This window comes from Phyllobates terribilis, unplaced genomic scaffold (genome assembly GCF_046119375.1).
Source record: "Phyllobates terribilis strain yellow unplaced genomic scaffold, ASM4611937v1 Scaffold_7__3_contigs__length_470593459, whole genome shotgun sequence".
Lineage (NCBI taxonomy): Eukaryota > Metazoa > Chordata > Amphibia > Anura > Dendrobatidae > Phyllobates > Phyllobates terribilis.
This window is the reverse complement of record NW_027362767.1, coordinates 263429165-263450154: the sequence shown is the minus strand read 5'-3', so window position 1 is coordinate 263450154 and position 20990 is coordinate 263429165. Positions and strand designations below refer to the sequence as shown.

At 44.2% G+C, this 20990-nt stretch overlaps 1 protein-coding gene across 3 annotated transcripts in view; it reads right to left on the bottom strand.

Moving 5' to 3' along the window:
- The window catches only part of EXD3 (exonuclease 3'-5' domain containing 3), a 213753-nt gene that overhangs the window by 94121 nt on the left and 98642 nt on the right, over nucleotides 1-20990 (bottom strand). For all 3 annotated transcript variants that reach the window (XM_073640587.1, XM_073640589.1, XM_073640588.1), the window contains 4 exons: nucleotides 20261-20424; nucleotides 19252-19434; nucleotides 18924-18977; nucleotides 17783-17914 (listed from right to left, as the gene is read on the bottom strand). In XM_073640587.1, the coding sequence (XP_073496688.1) occupies nucleotides 17783-17914; nucleotides 18924-18977; nucleotides 19252-19434; nucleotides 20261-20424 (533 nt within the window). The remainder of the gene's footprint in view (nucleotides 1-17782; nucleotides 17915-18923; nucleotides 18978-19251; nucleotides 19435-20260; nucleotides 20425-20990) is intronic.

Sequence of the window (20990 nt, the reverse complement as noted above, 5' to 3'; positions counted from 1 at the left end):
ACAGGAGATGCCCAGGTTATACCAGCTGTACATATATAATTATATACAGGAGATGACCAGGTTACACAAGCTGTACATGTATAATTACATACAGAAGATACCCAGGTTATATCAGCTGTACATGTATAATTATATATAAGGTTATAACGGCTGTACATATATAATTATATACAGCAGATGCCCAGGTTATACATGTACAGCCGGTATATCCCAGGTATCGGATATAGTTATACAATACTGTTCAAATGTTTGGGGTTACCCAGACAATTTTGTGTTTTCCATGAAAACTCATACTTTTAATTATCAAATGAGTTGCAAAATGATTAGAAAATATAGTCCAGACATTGACAAGGTTAGAAATAATGATTTTTATTAAAAAGAATAATTTTCTCCTTCAAACTTTGCTTTCGCCTCAGAATGCTCCTTTGCAGCAATTCCAGCATTGCAGATCTTTGCATTCTAGCTGTTAATTTGCTGAGGTAATCTTGAGACATTTCCCCCCCCGTGCTTCCTGAAGCCCCTCCACAAGTTGGATTGGCTTGATGGGCACTTTTTGCATACCATACGGTCAAGCTGCTCCCACAACAGCTCAATGGGGTTGAGATCTGGTGACTGCGCTGGCCACTCCATTACAGATAGAATACCAGCTGCCTGCTTCTTCCCTAAATAGTTCATGCATAATTTGGAGGTGTGCTTTGGGTCATTGTCCTGTTGTAGGATGAAATTGGCTCCAATCAAGCGCTGTTCACAGGGTATGGCATGGTGTTGCAAAATGGAGTGATAGCCTTCCTTATTCAAAATCCCATTTACCTTGTACAAATCTCCCACTTTACCAGCACCAAAGCAACCCCAGACCATCACATTACCTCCACCATGCTTGACAGATGGCGTCAGGCACTCTTCCAGCATCTTTTCACTTGTTCTGTGTCTCACAAATGTTCTTCTGTGTGATCCAAACACCTCAAACTTTGATTCGCCTGTCCATAAACCTTTTTTACAATCTTCCTCTGTCCAACGTCTGTGTTCTTTTGCCCATATTAATCTTTTCCTTTTATTAGCCAGTCTCAGATATGGTTTTTTCTTTACCACTTTGCCCTGAAGGCCAGCATCCCGGAGTCGCCTCTTCACTGTAGACGTAGATACTGGCGTTTAACATGTACTATTTAATGAAGTTGCCAGTTGAGGAGCTGTGAGGCATCAATTTCTCAAACTAGAGACTCTAATGTACCTGTCTTGTTGCTCAGTTGTGCAGCGCGGCCTCCCACTTCTCTTTCTACTCTGGTTAGAGCCTGTTTGTGCTCTCCTCTGAAGGGAGTAGTACACACCGTTGTAGGAAATCTTCAGTTTCTTGGCAATGTCTCACATGGACTAGCCTTCATTTCTAAGAACAAGAATAGACTGTCGAGTTTCACATGAAAGTTCTCTTTTTCTAGCCATTTTGAGAGTTTCATAGAACAAACAAATGTAATGCTCCAGATTCTCAACTAGCTCAAAGGAAGGTCAATTTTATAGCTTCTCAAATCAGCCAAACCGTTTTCAGCTGGGCTAACATACTTGTGCTAGGGTTTTCTAAACATCTATTAGCCTTCTTACTCAGTTAGCAAACACAAGGTACCATTAAAACACTGGAGTGGTGGTTGTTGGAAATGGGCCTATATACACCTATGTAGATATTGCAATAACAACAAGACGTTTGCAGCTAGAATAGTCATTTACCACATTAACAATGGATAGAGTGGATTTCTGATTCATTTAATATTAGCTTCATTGAAAAAAAATGTGCTTTTCTTTCAAAAATAATGACATTTCTAAATGACCCCAAACTTTTGAATAGTAGTGTACATGTACTGCTGGTATAACCCGGGTATCTCCTGTATATTATTATATATGTACAGCTTTTATAACCTGGGTATCCTCTGTATGTTACTATATATGTACAGCTGGTATAACCTGGGCATCTCTTGTATATAATTATACATGTACAGCTGGTATAACCTGGGTATGTCCTATATATAATTATATATGTACAGCTGATATAACCTGGGTATCCTCTGTATGCTACTATATATGTACAGCTGGTGTAACCTGGGCATCTCCTGTATATAATTATACATGTACAGCTGGTATAACCTGGGCATCTCTTGTATATAATTATACATGTACAGCTGGTATAACCTGGGTATGTCCTATATATAATTATATATGTACAGCGGATATAACCTGGGTATCCTCTGTATGCTACTATATATGTACAGCTGGTGTAACCTGGGCATCTCCTGTATATAATTATACATGTACAGCTGGTATAACCTGGGCATCTCTTGTATATAATTATACATGTACAGCTGGTATAACCTGGGTATGTCCTATATATAATTATATATGTACAGCTGATATAACCTGGGTATCCTCTGTATGCTACTATATATGTATAGCTGGTATAACCTGGGCATCTCTTGTATATAATTATACATGTACAGCTGGTATAACCTGGGCATCTCTTGTATATAATTATACATGTACAGCTGGTATAACCTGGGTATGTCCTATATATAATTATATATGTACAGCTGATATAACCTGGGTATCCTCTGTATGCTACTATATATGTATAGCTGGTATAACCTGGGCATCTCCTGTATATAATTATACATGTACAGCTGGTATAACCTGGGCATCTCCTGTATATAATTATATATGTACGGCTGGTAAAACCTGGGCATCTCCTGTATATAATTATATATGAACAGCTGGTATAACCTGTGCATCTCCTGTATATAATTATATATGTATGGCTGGTATAACCTGGGCATCTCCTGTATATAATTATATATGAACAGCTGGTATAACCTGGGTATCCTCTGTATGCTACTATATATGTACAGCCGGTATAACCTGGGCATCTCCTGTATATAATTATACATGTACAGCTGGTATAACCTGGGCATCTCCTGTATATAATTATATATGTACAGCTGGTATAACCTGGGTATCTCCTTTATATAATTATACACACTCCTCAACAGCAGAACCTTCCTCAAACGACCATTCACCTCAGTGATAGCTGGCAAGGCTAGAAGTGCTGGGATTTCTGCAGGAGGCTCAGACTCCAGACTGAATACATGGAGATATTTTAATAATTTTGTTCCATTTTCTGTCATTTACAGATCAGTATTGCAATGTCAGTGTTGAGGAGAGCAATTATGTCTTCATCTGTGGTACAAGGTCTACATCTTCTTGTGGTAAACCTGTGCATAGGTGATGTTAGCACACCTGGGAGGGATGCGTCTACAGGATACCCTCCGCCCCCTCCGCCCTGAGGACATCAGGATTAAATTGCATTGCACTAAGAAGCCTTTGAATTAAGATGATCCTGAAACAGATCGGTCAGGATGGGGTGCACTGGGGGGGAGGAGGTGAAATAAGACTTCCATGCCTCTGGGAGTTCAAGAAGAGGTTTTCCTGTGTGGGAAGGTTTATTCATTAACTAATTGAAAGGTAATTAAGCCTTCAAAAGGAAAGCATTGGTTTCTTTACCAGAGAGGTGAATGACGCTCACCACCCCCCAACTCTTACCGATCCTCCTCACTAGAGCTGGATGCCTGGAATAGAGAGGAAGGGCAGTAATAAAAGCTCTGTATACTTCAACTGTAAGGCTATGTGCCCACGTTGCGGACCTGAAGCATATTTTTTACGCTTCTCCCTGGCGGGAAAATCGCATGCGGATATTACATGCGGTTTTCCCACCAGGTAGAAGCGTTTGTGAGGCGTCTTTGCATGCATTTCCGCATGCGGGTTATCAAGCACTTCTCCAATCATCACTTGGAAAAGTGCTTGACAACTTGTTCAGAATGGTAAAAAATAAAAAAATAAACTTTATACTCACCTTCTGATGCATTCTCTGCCCCGTCCGGAGGCTTGAGCGGCTCACGCTGTTGTGTGCAGGACCTGCGGTGACGTCATTGAGTCATGTGGTGGGTCACATGACTCAATGACGTGGCAGGTCCTTCTGACAGCAGCGCGACGGAGGGAAAACATCAGAAGATAAGTATAAACTTTATTTTATTCTTTTTTTTTACAGGTTCTTTGGTACCCAGGTCTGGATGAGAGTCTCCTCTCATCCAGACTTGGGTACCATCCGCACATTGATTCCGCTGCGCTTCCGCAAAATTAATGAACATGCTGCGGATTTTTGACCGCAGCATACACGCTGCGGAAAAATCCGCAGCATGGGCATTGACATTGCGGAATGCCATTGGGGACCATGGGGTGCGGATATACATGCCCACGTAGCGTTTTTCAAGCGTATTTGATGCGGAATTTCCGCAGCGGAAACGCTTGTAAAACGCTTGGTAACCCGCACCCCATGGTCCCCAATGGGATTCCGCAAGTTCTATGCACATGCTGCGGATTTTTCCGCAGCGTTTATGCTGCGTTCAAAAATCCGCAGCATGTCAATTAATTTTGCGTTTACGCAAGCAGAATTGCCTTTGTCCAATGCATAAAAAACGCAAGGCAATTCCGCATGTGGAAAACGCGTGATAAACACGCGAAAAATGCGCGATAAACGCGTGCGGAATTCCGCATGCGTTTTTCCGGGAGAGGACTTGCAGAAATGAAGTAGAAATTTTCTGCTTCATTTATGCAACGTGGGCACATAGCCTTATGGCTATGTGCCCACGTAGCAGATTTGATGCAGTGTTTTTGCCTCTCTCTGGCAGAAAAAAACGCATGCAGATTTACATGCGTTTTTTCTGCCAGAGAGAAGCGTTTTTTCAGCGTTTTTACATGCGCTTTCGCATGCGTTTTTTCAAGCAGTTTTCCAAGCGATTTTGAGCATCACTTGGAAAGTGCTTGACAAGTTGGTCACACTATATAAGGCTATGTGCCCACGATGCAGAAATGGAGCAGAAAATTTCTGCAGCATTTCTGCATCTCACTGGCAGAAAAAAACGCATGCAGATTGTGCATGCGTTTTTCCTGCAGAATACATGCGGATCCACATGCGGGTTCACATGCGTTTCCGCATGCAGATTGACAAGCGCTTTCCAGGCGATAGCATCACTTGGAAAGTGCTTGACAACTAGGTCACACTGTATAAATCCATGCAAACAGCATGGATTTATACAGTGTGAACCGTAAAAATTAAAACAAATAAAGCTATACTCACCCCCGAGGCCCCGGCGTGGCTGCAGCGCTGCTTCCTGGCTGGTTCCCGGCATATCGCGAGACAGAGCGGTGAAGGGCCTGCGGTCACATGACTGTGACGTCACCGAAGGTCCTTCAGCGCTGCTGGCATTCAGAGAGAAGACGCCGGACAGGTGAGTATAAACTTTATTTGTTATTTTATTCTTTTTTTACAGGTACAATGGTACCCAGGTCTGGATGAGAGTCTCCTCTCCTCCAGACCTGGGTACCATCCGCACATAGAGACGCATAGAAGCCGCTTGTACAAATGTACAGTCGCGGTTTCTATGCGTCTCAATGCAAGTCAATGGCGGGAGTTCCGCTGCGCTTCCGCAAAATTAAATGACATGCTGCGGATTTTTGTACGCAGCATAAACGCTGCGGAAAAATCCGCAGCATGTGCATAGAACATGCGGAATCCCCTTGGGGACCATGGGGTGCGGATTACCTAGCGTTTTACAAGAGTTTCCGCTGCGGAAATTCCGCAGCATAAACGCTTGGAAAATGCTACGTGGGCACACAGCCTAAGGCTATGTGCCCACGTTGCGGAAATGAAGCAGAAAATTTCTGCTTCATTTCCGCATGTCCTCTCCCGGAAAAACGCATGCGGAATTCCGCACGCGTTTATTGCGCGTTTATCGCACGCTTATCGCGCGTTTACCACATGCGGAATTGACTTGCGTTTTTAATGCATTGCACAAGGCAATTCCGCTTGCGGAAACGCAAAATTAATGAACATGCTGCGGATTTTTGAATGCAGCATAAACGCTGCAGAAAAATCCGCAGCGTGGGCATAGAACTTGCGGAATCCCCTTGGGGACCATGGGGAGCGGATTACCTAGCGTTTAACAAACGTTTACGCTGCGGAAATTCCGCAGCGTAAACGCTTGAAAAACGCTACGTGGGCACGCAGCCTAAATCCATGCAACCGGCATGGCTTTATATAGTGTGACCAAGTAATAGTTAAAAAAAATAATAAGAATGGTTAAAAAAAAAAAAAAAAGATTATACTCACCTTCCGGTGTCATCTCTGCTGCGTCCGGTCTCTTGCAATGCTCGCGCTGTTGTGAAGGACCTGCGGTGACGTCATTGAGTCATGTGATGGGTTACATGACTCAGTGACGTCATGGCAGGTCCTTCACAACAGCGCGAGCATTGCAAGAGACCGGACAGCATGGACAAAACACCGGGAGGACATCCTTAGGTGAGTATAATCTTTATTTTTTATTTTAAATTCTTTTTTTTACAGATTCTATGGTACCCAGGTCTGGATGAGACTCTCCTCTCCTCCACACCCGGGTACCATCCGCACATTAGAACGCGCCAATTACGCAAGTATAGATGCAGTCTTGCGGAATTGGCGCATTCTAATGCAAGTCAATGGCGGCGATTACGCTGCATGTCCGCAAAATTGATGGACATTCTGCGTAATTTTGAGAGCAGCATAAACGCTGCGGAAAAATACGCAGCATGTGCATTGAAAGTGCGGAATTGCATTGGATACCATGGGGGAAGGCTTACCAAGCGTTTCCCAAGCGTTTACGCTGCAGAAATTCCGCAGCATAAACGCTTAAAAAACGCATCGTGGGCACATAGCCTTAGAATTAGAAAAACATGGTGGCTCTATTTCCAAAAAAGCGTCACACTCGTCTACATGTTGTGTCTGGTACAGCAGCTCAGCTCTGAAGCAGATGAGGCCGAGTTACAATAGCATGCATCAGCAGCGGATAGATGAGGTGCAGTTTTGGAAGAAAGAAGCCATGTTTTTTTTAATATTACAGAATCCCCTTTAATGTATCAACCACGCTTACAGTGCCCCTAAAGGTTTCAGCCAATTGAATATATTTCAAATGTCATTCAATGTTAGCAAGCAGCCATGGAAACGTAACAGAAGTGTATCAGAAAGTTGCAAAACTTTTAACAAAGTCGCTGATTGCAGAGGACAGGACTCTGCAGATGAGAAGTTCTGCCGCTGCTTCCTGCTGGGATGAACACGCCAGATGATGACAAACAGAAGCCAGACCTGAGCGTAGGACAGCCAGAGACGTGTCACACGGAGATTTACTATATGGAGCTGACCTTTCTAACGGACATGTCCAAATACACACAGGACATGAGCAAGTGGCAGTGTGCGCAGGCCTGGCTTACGTTTGTGGGCTGTCATGCGGCAGATGAATCCAGTTTCTGGCACGGAATTATTCGGTTGGTGAGTGATCAGGTTTTGCAGTAATAGGAGTCGATTTCATGGATGCGATTAGCGGTTGCGCAGCAGTCATTTCTCTACTGGTCTCTACTATTTGGACATTCTAGGATCTCAGTCTAGATCCTTTTGTTCTAACCACGGTGGAACTACAAGTCACAGCTTAACTCCTATACCACTTTCAGCAGATACCTTTGCAGGCTCCGCTGACACGCCACGTGTACTGCCGGGCGATCACATTGGAGCTCCAGGTGTAATAGAGAGGTTCGCTTTGAGGTGCATACTGGCAGGGTCTCTTTGGCCTTTGTTGGCCCAGAAGACTGTGCTTTACCACACAGAGGGCCACAAAGCTCATATCCTGCAGTGCTCTATATGTCTGACAGATGGACATGTGCGCCTCAATGGTGGCTACAATCAGGAAATCATACCAACATAAACCGCCGAAGAAAGGCTCAGCTGTAGTCTGCAGAGCGCCTTATGGTGCATTTACACCTGCTACACGGGTACATGGACTGTCCTCCGATCGGGTGCACACACACGGTGGTCATTCATGGCCTGCCTAGACGGCGGAGCAGAAATCTGCACGCACAGAACGTTCGCCCTGTCTGTACAGAATATCATCGCTATCGGCAGCACATGTACTGTTTACACACATGATGTGCTGCTGAGAACGATGATTTTAATGCCAGCATGACCGATCCAATCATGTCAGCATGACTACAAAAGCCAATACAAAAGGTGAAAGAGTGTTCGTTCCTGACCCGATTATAAGCACGTCTAAATGGGCTTTTATCCAGCCTGCAATGTTTACAGACCTGTCTTATGTCCTGAGCTCTACACAGCCAACACACTTACCTGAACCAAGTGCAGGGCACACTACTGCTCCCTGTTATCAGACATTTCTGGCCAGGGACAAGTGAACTGGAGTGTTTTTCACTGACTACAATGGGGTACATCCGGATGCTCTCATGGATCCCAGACATTTTAATAGATACAACTCTGCAGTACAGGTTTTCAATGGAGAAAGGTGTGAAAGCTGCTGCCAAACACCTATGTCTTCTACAGACCTCATTGTCCCCATTTAAAGGGGTTGTCCAGTACTTTATATTACACCTCCCCCCCCTAATGTATCCCCCCGGGGCCCCTAAGGATTTTTGTAATTACCTTACGTTGCAGATACAGCCTGTGAGTGGCGCTATCACTGGCCGCTCACAGGCATCACATGACCCCCGGTTGCAGCTGGCTCTGACATCCTCTGATGTCATGACAAGTAATGGCAGCAGCCGGGGGTCTTTGTCTTCCGCGTTCCAGGTTAACAACGACCCCCCCCCCTCCGTGTCACACCCGGCATCCACCGCACGCTCTGCCTTTCCCCATTCATTGGAAAAGCGCACGGTGGATGCTGGGTGTGATGCGGGGGGCAAACCCGACCACAACCCGGCAGCCACCGCAGGGACCCCAGTGCTGAGTTACGCCTCACTTGTCGTGACGTCAGTGCGGGGTCACGTGATGCCTGTGAGCGGCCACCAATAGCGCCGCTCAGAGGCATTATCGGCAACGTAAGGTAAACAAAAGTCTTAGGGGCCCCGGGGGGATACATTGGGGGGGAGGGGGGTAATATACAGTACTGTACAACTTCATTAAACTTCTCTCCCCCCTCTGCCTTCCTTCCTCAAGAACCTTCAGACTTCCTCCTTCTCATAGAGGCCCCTCAGCCTTCCTCCTCCTTCCTCTCCTCCAGAGCCCTTGTCTTCGTCCTCCAGACCTGTCCATCCCCTGTCCTCCTCCTCTAGACTCCTCCATCCCCCAAACCCTTCCGTCTTCCTTCCACAGAGACCTTCCCATCTGCATCCTCCAGACCCCTGTTGTCCTCCTCCTCTAGACTCCCGTATTCCCCAGAGCCCTCCTGTCAGCCTCCACCAGAGCTCTCCATGTTCCTCCCCTAGAACCCAGTCTCCCTCCTCCAGAGTTCTCCATATCCCCCTTCAGTCTCCCTCCTCCAGAGCCCTTGTCTCCCTTCCCCAGAGACCACCCTCTTTCTCCCTCCCCCATATCCCTCCTGCCTGCCGGCTCCAGAGCCCTCAGTCTCCCTCCGCTAGAGCCCCATTTCCTTCCTCCAGAGCTCCCGATCTCCCCCTCAGTCTTCCTCCTCCAGAGCCTCTGGTCTCCCTCCTCCAGAATCCCACACCTCCCCTGGTCTCCCTCCTCCAGAGCCCACCATCTCCCTTCTCTAGACAACTTGCATCTGATAATCCATGAAGTTGCACTGAATTTACATCAGCAGATATTTAATGATATTATTACATCTTGGGTTACTGTTCCTTCTAGATACTTTCTAAAATGTACTTGTAAGGGTAAGTTTGCCACCTGTGACCAACTTGTATGACTGTCTGATCCAAAAGCATTATGGTAAACTAAGGGAATGTAAAAAGGAATGACAGATCTGCCTAGCTGTGCAGCAATACACACATCACTGGAGCTATAGTGAAGGTCTATATGGCTGTCCAGACATCCTCCAGGTAAGAAGTCTCCAACCTGTGTCCTCTAATCTTTTGTAAAACTACAACTCCCAGTATGGCTGGACATCCTGCAGAGCCACAGATAAGCAACTACTATTCTTGGTAATAAAAATGGATGAACCCTTCAGTTTCGCTGCATACAGTCGGCACCAGGGTCATCCAGCCGTCCTCATATTGCACTTAGGACAGGAACCGAGGTACAGGAATTATTCTCTAGGGAAGCAGATTGGGGGTTGAATACAGGACAAAGTTTAAAGACCCCCTGATTCTGGCTGCGTTCCTCCATTCCTGACCTTACCGCCCGGCTGCATTTCTGAAGATGCTGAGATCTTGGCAGGGAAGAAGGAGACAGATTGTGGGAAGGAGCCAGGGCTACAGGACTGTACCGCCAGGGTCAGCCTGCACAAGTGTCACCTTGGAGAGACCGCCGGGCCAGGGCTAAGCCCCGTATTCAGATGGCACAGGAATAAATAGAGAATTTCAGTTGAGGCCAAAATGTACAGTAACTGAGGGCAACAGGATCAGCGTGTTACACCGCACTTTACAGTCACATCTACAGACCCTGGCATCATATCCTGGGGCAGTCACACAGCTCTTAGTATTAGATCTATGCAGAGGGCTTTTTAACCTCTGTATTAGGGAGCAGCAATATGGAGAGTACGCTTCGGACGCAACCCCGGACAACATTCTGCTCAGACGGGTTAGACCTGATCCAGTCCCATGAGGTATCAAGCAGGCGGCCTCCTGCCTCAGTACAACATGCATAGGGAAGCTAAAAAAATAGTAGCATGTAACAGCTAAAAATACATGTATACAATAAAAATCTGAGATCAAGAGGACCTGAGATACTCTGGACAATCAGACGGTATTGAAAAAATTCACGTATAAATCATCAGACATTCCAGATTACTCAGCAGTTCTGTGCTGCATATAACCATCAGGTAATTAGTTGAATCAGTTGGAGAACCACAACTCCCAGCATGCTTATACTCATGCACAAAGCCTGTATATTGTCGCAGTTCCTCCTCCGGGAGTAGTGATCAGAGACTTCCGACTCACGGGGGTTTGAAAGGTTTTCCCTATCTACAGGGGATCCCTGTTCTCGGCATTACTGGGGGGCTCAGCAGTCGGCCCTCCAGTAATTTGGTGAATGGGGTTCTGCAAAGCTCCCGTATGAATAAAGGATGGAGCTGTACTCGGCAGTCCCATAGAGAATTAATGGAGCGGAGGTTCATGTTCATGCGATTGCTGCAGGGTTTCACTAGTCAAACCCTCAGTAATCACAGAACCAATGGTTTAATAATTGGGAAAAACACCTTTAAGTCTGAATTCTCAAATCATGTAATGTGTGTGGGGGCCTCTCAAAGCTCCTCAAAAGCTGATGTCAGAGGAAAGAAGGATGGGGCATGTTAAAATCCAACATGTCTGATCCTTATGTTCTCAGCATGTGTATGGTGGTCAGGAAACTGATGAGTGAACAACAGATAACTAACCACTGTATATAGCCAGTTACGATCATGACCTCCCTGCTGGTCAAGGCTATGACAATATGCGGAGAGATTCCAGGTGCTCGGAGCTGCCACAACAGGCAACTTACTCGGCCCACTTACTCTGCACATATTTTGCGCCCTTATATTTATTGCATCCTTAATAAACTGAGGGTCAAAAGTGCAGCTTGTCCTCTTGTCCGCTCCTATAGAAAGAGGTTATTCTGCACTATTAGCCCCTGTTTGTACAATGCTCAGCCTTTTACAAATTTCACTTTATTTGCAGTTATTGGTACCTAGGACCTGAAGGTAAGAAAACCATCAAAACTTCCCTGTATGTACACAATGAATCGGACAAAAGCTGTGATCATTTTCCTGTACGACCCCCTTCACCGGCTCCTCTCACTTTTATCTTGGCTTTCTAGTGCGCGGAACAATAAAGTTTGAGTTACAAACTGGAAAAACTTGTTCTACAAAATAGATTTCGTGTTAGTTCGCTGGCTCGATGCGTTCCAGAGAGCGCAGATCCCCGTGAAAGGTAAAAAAATGGATATGATTTAACCCCTAGAGTGCAAGCAAAAAATCTGCATCATCAAGACGCTAATCCGGGCTGAACGAGTAAAGGGATTTTTTTACTTTTTTAAGATCTCTGCTTACTTCTAGTGAATGACTCCATTATTTCCAAGCAAATTCTTAAATTCAGATCTGATCATTTACCGCCAGTTAAAAATAATGTGATATACACGAACGGCATGGTGGTATGGTGCAGAGAGATGCACACGAACAGGTCAACTGCACCTTCCCTACAAAAAATAAAAAAAAAAGTTTTAGGCTGATAGAGAAGAAGCACCATGTGGCAGTATGATGAAATGTACACGGATAAAGCACAATTCCTCTTCGCAGAAATTTTTGGCCTTTTTCTTTTTTAATTGTTTTTTAGCCAAAAAGACCATTTAAATATCCACAGATGCGCAGAGTATTTCAGGAGAAGAGATGTAGACAATGACTTGTCCGCTTGGCTATGATTAGCTTTGTGAAAACAGGGCTGAGTGTCAGATGGGATAGTATTATGATAGGAAAAGGGGGAAAGTCAGCACAGAGTATTTCAGGATCATCAATGCTGACTTTGTAGGAGGTGGTGACTTGTCCACTTGCTTATGATTAGTTTAGTGGAAGTATGTCAGAAGGATAGGATCATGACAGGAAGGCCAGCACAGAGGATTTCAGCACACAATTTACCATGCTTACTATTAGAACTTCTCAGCTTAAAGGGATCTGCCAGCAGGTTTTTGCTATGTAATCTGAAGACAGCAGGAGATAGAGGATGAAATACAAAATTCAGGGATGTGTCACTTGTCAGAGTGTGTGCTGGTGTTTGCTAACTGTGAAGGATTTATCACTAAGAGATGAACATTACAGGACTACACTGGTCCAGCAACGCCCCCTCCTGTGATAAGCAGCTCACTGTCTATGGGCTTTGTACATACAGAGCCTGGTGAGGGCGGGGTCAGCTGTGGAGTGGGCGGGGTCAGCTGTGGTGTGGGTGGAGTCAGCTTTCTCAGCTCTGCTTCATTCTAAATCTAAAAGCTCTGATTGTGTGAGGACGGCTGCACCCAGTAATCTAAGTGATACACTATTGGATTCAGCTTCTCTTTACCTATATCATGCTGCCCTCAGATGAGGTAGCAAAGACCTGCTGACAGATTCCCTTTAATTGACTAACTCCAGGGGATCATTCGCAGATATTCTTTTTATCATGCAAAGGATGAGTTTGCTCCTACGTCTCGTGATTTTTCATCGCCATTACGGTATTTGGGTGCACGGAGTAATATAGCTGAAGAGCAAAAGGAAAAACCATTATACAAACTGAGCAGGTCACACAAGTAATCTGTGTACAAACACCCACACAAGGTGCCATTGTTCACTAAGTGGACTGACTGCTCTGTGATCCGCAGCAGACACCTCTTAACCCTTAAGGTGCACAGATAGTCCCTAAAATCCAACTATCGGCGGAAGCTTTAGCACAAGCGATTCTTCCAGACACTTGACAAATGTGAGGCTTCTGACATCATTTATCTGGTCACTGGTTGCCATCATGTTCAGACACATATAAATTTCCAAATCACGACTTATCTTCCACTAATGCAGTGGATCCCAAGTGTGCCAATAGATATGCAAAAGTTGGACGAGAGTGCTATATAGGGATTTGCACCTTTGATGATGGCCAGGAGAGGGCAGTATTCTTACTTGTGCCTCTCTTCACATACTACAGTAGGTTACAAGCAAACGATCTGACTTTGGAGCCTCTTTGGTCACCAAACTGCAGGGTAAAAGGCTCACAATCCATATTGTATGGAAATAAGAGAGGGATTCATGTGTGTATAGCAAGATCCCAGCCATGTTATATGTAAACCAACGCTGCAGCCCCCGCAGATGCAGACCCCAATCATAGCATGCACTATGTCTACTGTTTTGCCCTCTAGGAGTCAAGCTTTATTTACTGCGGCCCTGGAGAACTCCTTTAATACTCTTCACTTTACCATTTGCCATAACAGAGGCCTTAAAGGTTTTAAGACGTGGCATCAGTACTTGCTTGCTGCCTGTCAGGCATCGGCAGATCTCATGCACGACGGACAGGTATCGTACACCACATCCATTTAAATTGCAAAGTGCTTGTAAAAACAAACAATTTTGCAACTCACCTCAGAAGGTTTTTTTTTTTAAATCAAATATTTTTTATTGTTAAAACTTTTTTTGTAACACAACAGCGAAACAAATAAAACAACCCAACCAAAGAAGGGACCCAGTCCCTATTCTGTCCCTCTCCCCACAACACATCGCCCTTTCAAACAAAACATTTTGAGTTAAATGTTCCACAGTTCTGTCCACAGCAAATTAACAATCTTACAGTATGAATAGTCACAATTGTATTGAGGGGTATCTAACTCTTGCTTTGGAGCAGTTATATACGTGTCTAAAGCAGCCCAATGTAGGATTTTGCACCTGTCAAGTAATCTATACACCAATCATAGCAGACCAAGTGGAAATCTATGCAGTTCTCTGGATGCTAGGCCGGAGCCGTCAATCCATGGAGCCCATATTTTTGGAGATGGCCTTCCTTTTCAAATCTATACTTTTTTCCAGATTTAATAACCAATTAATCTTATTTATAAATTCTGTCACCTTGGGCTCCTGCTCTGATAACCAATGTTGGGCTATTAGTTTCCTAGCCATGTATAACATTCGTGCCACCGCTATTTTGCCATGTTCGTCAGTGCTCAGATCTTCTATATATCCCAGTATACATACTAATGGTGAGAGATCTGAATCGACTGACTATGTTCTATCAATGATCGCTATTACATCCCTCCAGAAGTTTTCCAGAGCAGGGCAGGTCCACATCATATGAAGCATGTTAGCTGGGGATGTTTTACATCTAGCACATAGGGAGTCTGGTCGAAGCCCTATATCGTGGACAAATTGGGGTGTTCTATATGACTGGTGCAGCACCTGTAAGTGGGAGAATCTATGGGACTCACTCAGACATAACTGGGAACTCCTTCCAGTATTTCAGACCACAGCCCCTCTTCAATAGGGCCCATCAAGCCCTCCCATTTTTCTTTTGATCTTATGGGGTGTTTTGCTAATACCAGGTCCAGCAGACCCCTATAAAGCAATGAGATAGCCCCCCAGAATTATGTGAGCCAGCCATTCTCTGTATTATAGCATTTTGAGGAACTCCATTATTTAGCACAAGACCCTCTGCCTGATATGCATGTCGTAACTGAAGGTACTTATAAAATTCGGTGTTGGGCAGTCCATATTCATTTTGTATCTGTGAAAACTCCTTGAGTGAATCTCCCGCTAAAACAAGAGTGAATCTTTCTAGTCCTTTCAGACTCCAATTTTTAAACCCTTCCAATTTATATAGATAGGGAGCCATGGCGTTTCCCACAGTGATGTAAATTGTGAGATCCCTTGTATCCCCTGTAATTTCCTCACTGCCCACCAAAGTTTGTGTATTAACAGCGTAGTTGGGGTTCTACAAGAGGGTGTCATAAATTTGTGAGCCTCCAATGCTTCATAGAGTCTGAGTGATTTAAAATGTAATTGGAGTAGAAGGCGTTGAGCCCCTCCCCCTCCAGGGTCTTCCAACCCACGAATGTGCTGGAGCTGAGCTGCCATATAATAAACCCACGGATTTGGGACAGCCAGGCCACCCATTGTTTTATCTCTTTGCAAAGTTTCCAGTTTAATTCTTGGAGCTTGTTTTCCCCAGATTAAGTCCCTGAACATGCTGTTTACTTTAAGGAAATAACTATGGGGAAGCCATATTGGAGAATTATGCAATACATATAGCAATTGTGGCATCCAGATCATCTTGACCAAGTTAGTGCGGCCCACCACTGACAGTGGCAATTTAGACCACGTGTCCAGTTTACACTTGAATCTGGCCAGTATTGGGTTGAGGTTTAGTCTCTCATAGTCAGTGACATTAATACCCAAATATTTAAATTCATTGACCACTTGTAAGCCCGAGTCAGTATAGTGAGGTGCATTAAAGTTCCCATTATCTATAGGAAGCAATACTGACATAGTCCAATTAATCACCAAACCCGAAACTTTCCCAAACTTCTCGATTGTCTCCATAGCTACAGATAATGTTTTGGAGGCTTCCGCTAAAAATAGTAGTGCATCGTCAGCATAAAGTGCAATTTTCTCCTCTATATTCCCTCTGCGAATCCCATTATGCCAGGGTGCATCCTGATAGCCGCAGCTAGTGGTTCAATGGCCAGTGCGAACATTAAAGGGGACACCGGGCAGCCCTGCCGGGTACCCCTCCCCAGTTCAAAGGCTGAAGTAAGACGCCCATTTACCCTTAATCGTGCCAATGGCCTCTCATATAGTAGCTTGATCCATGAAATAAATCCAGCGCCCATACCAAATTTCTCCAAAACTACCCATAGATATTCCCATTCAACAGAGTCAAATGCTTTAGCAGCGTCTAGCGAGCAAATAACCCTGTCTCCTGCATTGTCCACTGGCAGCTGAAGATTAAGAAATAGTCTACGGATATTAACGGCTGTAGACCTTAGTGCCATAAAGCCCGATTGACCACTATGTATAACATTAGATATTATGTTATTTAACCTGGAGGCCAGAACTTTTGCTATAATTTTAATGTCCGTAGGTAGCAGGGATATAGGCCTATAGGATTCGGGAAGCAATGGATCCTTACCCGGTGTGGGTATCACTACGATAACTGCTTCTCTCATTGAGAGGGGCAGAATGCCTTCCCTGGCTGCCTCCTGGAAGGTGCACAGCAATTGAGGTAGTCATATATCCCCAAATTTTTTGTATATTTCCATAGGGAACCCGTCCAACCCTGGTGATTTATTATTGGCCATTGAAGCTGTGGCCATTTGTAACTTCTCTAATTGCAGGGGACTATTTAAGTATTTTTTATCTGCTTCAGAGATAGATGGAAGATCAATCCCCTCCAAATAAGTCAGGATTTGTTCTCTGCTAAACCCTGTTTGGTTTTGTATAAGTCCTGATAAAATTCTCTGAAAGTATTTGATATTTGATCTGGCTGATTAACCATTGCACCTTCCTTATTTTTTAAAGCGCCTATAAAGGATGTCCCTATATGAGCCCTTGCAATCATAGCCAGTAAATGCCCTGCCTTTTCCCCTTCTTCATAAAAATGTGTTTGGGAAAATAGTCGCTTATTCTTGGCCTTCTCCCTAATGTGTGTGGAGCATGCCTCCTGCGCCTCTTTCCAGGTCATTAGGTCCTCCTCTCTACCCGATTGGACAAATTTATTTTCCATGAGTCTAACCCTGTCTTGCAAGAATTCCCCAAATTGGTTAGTTTTAGTCTTGGATCTATTTATACCTTGTATCAGGACTCCCCTCAGACAGGCCTTCATAGCGTCCCATAGTGAGTTCTGCATCACAGAGCCGTTATTTTCTATAAAATAGTTTTGAAGAGCTGATGTAATCAAATTTGTGTCTATGATTTGCAACCAAAATGGATTCATGGACCATCTAGTAAGGGTAGCTTCCAATCTGGGCAAAAGACATAGGCTCATCATCAGGGGTGAGTGGTCCGACAGTACTCTAGGTAAATATTCCACCCTTTCCTCAGAAGGATTTTTAATTCCACTGTGCCGAGGTTCTCGGTCACCCTTCAGTCCCAGAGTTTCCTATGGGCGCGACCACACTGCGGCCTACAGACCCAGAACATCATGGTCACATAACATTACATCACTACGTGGCGGAGGGCCGACAGCGAGGGGCAGATTTCTACATAACACACAGCGTCACAGCCTTGTCCTGCCTCTGACGATCCTTCAGCACAGATCAGTGCATAAGATTATATCCTACCTGACAGCGACTGAAGACATCAGAGAGGGAAACGCTGACATTGAAATGCTTCAGCACCTCGATCGCCTGTTCTTTTGCTTTTTCTGAAGAGTTCACACAAAAACATTTTCCTTCTCCAATTTGTGAACGAAGCTGTGAGAGAAGAGATGGGGAACGTGATGGGAAAGTACAAAGAAAGCAAAGCATCACAGGCCTGGAGAACGGCGAGTGCAGCTCTGGAGTATAATACAGGATGTAACTCAGGATCAGTATAGGATAAGTAATGTAATGTATGTACACAGTGACTGCACCAGCAGAATAGTGAGTGCAGCTCTGGAGTATAATACAGGATGTAACTCAGGATCAGTACAGGATAAGTAATGTAATGTATGTACACAGTGACTGCACCAGCAGAATAGTGAGTGCAGCTCTGGGGTATAATACAGGATGTAACTCAGGATCAGTAATGTATGTACACAGTGACTGCACCAGCAGAATAGTGAGTGCAGCTCTGGAGTATAATACAGGATATAACTCAGGATCAGTACAGGATAAGTAATGCAATGTATGTACACAGTGACTGCACCAGCAGAATAATGAGTGCAGCTCTGGAGTATAATACAGGATGTAACTCAGGATCAGCACAGGATAAGTAATGTAATGTATGTACACAATGATTCCACCAGCAGAATAGTGAGTGCAGCTCTGCAGTATAATACAGGATGTAACTCAGGATCAGTACAGGATAAGTAATGTAATGTATGTACACAGTGACTGCACCAGCAGAATAGTGAATGCAGCTCTGGAGTATAATACTGGATGTAACTCAGGATCAGTACAGGATAAGTAATGTAAAGTATGTACACAATGATTCCACCAGCAGAATAGTGAGTGCAGCTCTGCAGTATAATACAGGATGTAACACAGGATCAGTACAGGATAAGTAATGTAACATAAAATTCTGTTCTTACTATCAGGTGGATATAGATAAAATATAAGATTACTTATTAAGGAATATTTATCTTATCACTAAGGGGGGGGGGGAATCGGTGGGTCTTCAAATGTCATGTCTGACAGCTATCATAACTGGCAATGAGTCTCATTCTAAACATGAATATTTTTGGTCAATGCATTTTAGAAACTACAGTCTTGTAAAACTCACCGTCTGGTAGGGCAGGCCACAGGTAAGGATAACCCTTCCATCTCGCCTGGCGATCTACAAGACAAAATCAACAATGGCAATAGTATAAGATCACCAAACTATAAAACCAAGTGGTCTAATGTAACAAACTCTTACAATGAGCAGGATCTATGCAGCCAGGGATTAATTCCCATAGCAATAATTCATTATGGTAGAGATGAGGTCCGGGTATTAATGAGCCAACAACTGGTGCCGTCTGATGAGACCCCACTAAGGCAGCATCTGTACGCAATATGTAGTGCAGAATATATCACAGCTACATCCTAACAGATGTCTGGAGGAGTTTTACCTCTGACGCTTTCCTATGGTCGTCATCATTCTCCAACATCAAAACATCAACGCCCAAACATCGCAGATATCGCCCCAGTCCTTGCAGCATATTGTCACAGATGACGCTGAACTCCCGAGGAGTCAGAGGTTTGGTTAGAGGAGTATTTTGCGGAGGAATCGCTTTAGGTGGAGTTTGCAACCTCTAGGACAATGAGACAATAGATTACCATTAGGTTCTTTTCCTTGTAAGTCCATGTAATGCATGACAGAAGGCTAAAAAATTAATTATGTGGTATTTATAGTTTATAGAAGAGGATGTGCACACATTAAGTATTTGATGCAGAAATTTCTGCACCATTTCTGCATCTCTTTGCAGGAAAAAAAGCATGTTTTTTAGTTGTAGATTTTTCCCCACTTCGTATAGGTGAAATCTGCAGCAAAAGAAAGAATTGACGTGCTGCAGACTTAAATCTGCACCAAATCTGCAAGTCACAAATAAGCAATGTGTGCATGAGACTTCAGGATTCTTATTAGTTTTGCTTGCATAACGAAACCTTTAAGGTTTTGTGACAGATCTGCCCTGAAAAAAAACGCAGCAAATATACAATGTGTGCACACAGCCTTACAGATATAAAATCTGGTGGTGGTGGTCTGCAGATGCCACTTTTACACAGTCTTCTTCAATGACCTAGCAAAAGGAAACTACCACAAAGGTGGTCGAGATTAAATGTCTGTTCAGGCTTTTACCATGTCACGACCCACTTCATAAATCAAAGCTCGTTTATGTTTGCATCTCAGAAGGTAATGCAGAGGAGTCACTGAGCAGCTGGAAGCATGGTATATATATCTGCACTTCCAAAGCTAACTTCCCGATAACCTTCTGATGTTGGAGGCAATTACTCATACGATAATAGAAAACGTCCCATAGATGATTAAGGGGTAGAACGTGCTGATATGTAAAAGGCCCGACCAATGAACGGAACATGATAGGACACCACATCTGTCCAGCTTGTGCCCCAGATTCGTACTTTGTTCTTGAGTACAGATTCATTTTGGCGTGGAGATCTTCCTACATCTTTTTTCAGTGAAACTTTGCCTTTGGGGAATTCATAGAAATTTGGTTTTAGGCCAAACTTGTCTGGGGTACGGCAAAGGGTCTCGAGCACGTCCAGTAAGCAGTAGGCATCGGAAGCTGGAGTAAAAGACAAGACAGGAAATTAATACAGTGTGTGAAGAGGTCACGTTTTATGGTACCCCTATAGAGTTGTCAAAGTGTCAAACATTGATAATCTAATCATAAGGATAAGCCACATCGCCTGTGTAATGTATGCAGTTCAAGCATCAAGGCACTTTACTAATCCGGAGAGGTCCCGGGATCAGACGCCCATCAATCACACTGTGGAAATTGAACTATAGACAATACCAATAGGCTGGATGCTCATTTTTAAAAATATTGTACTATATGAGCATCCATAGCTCATAACTAGGTCACCTCATGGACATCAGTCACACATTGGCTAAGATTGCTTGAAACTTTGGAGGTCTTCCCATCTCAGACATTCACGGCCATAAAGGTCTGATAGAATCGGATCCCACCTGTGAGACCTGCCGACCCCACGCTGCTGTGATCACACAAGCGCGTCTCTCTATTCCCTTCTACAAAAGCTGACAATAACATACCAGCACTAACATCAGTCTACAAAACAAAATGTGTTTCACCACATAAAAACATAACGAGGATGTTTTAAGTAATTTTTG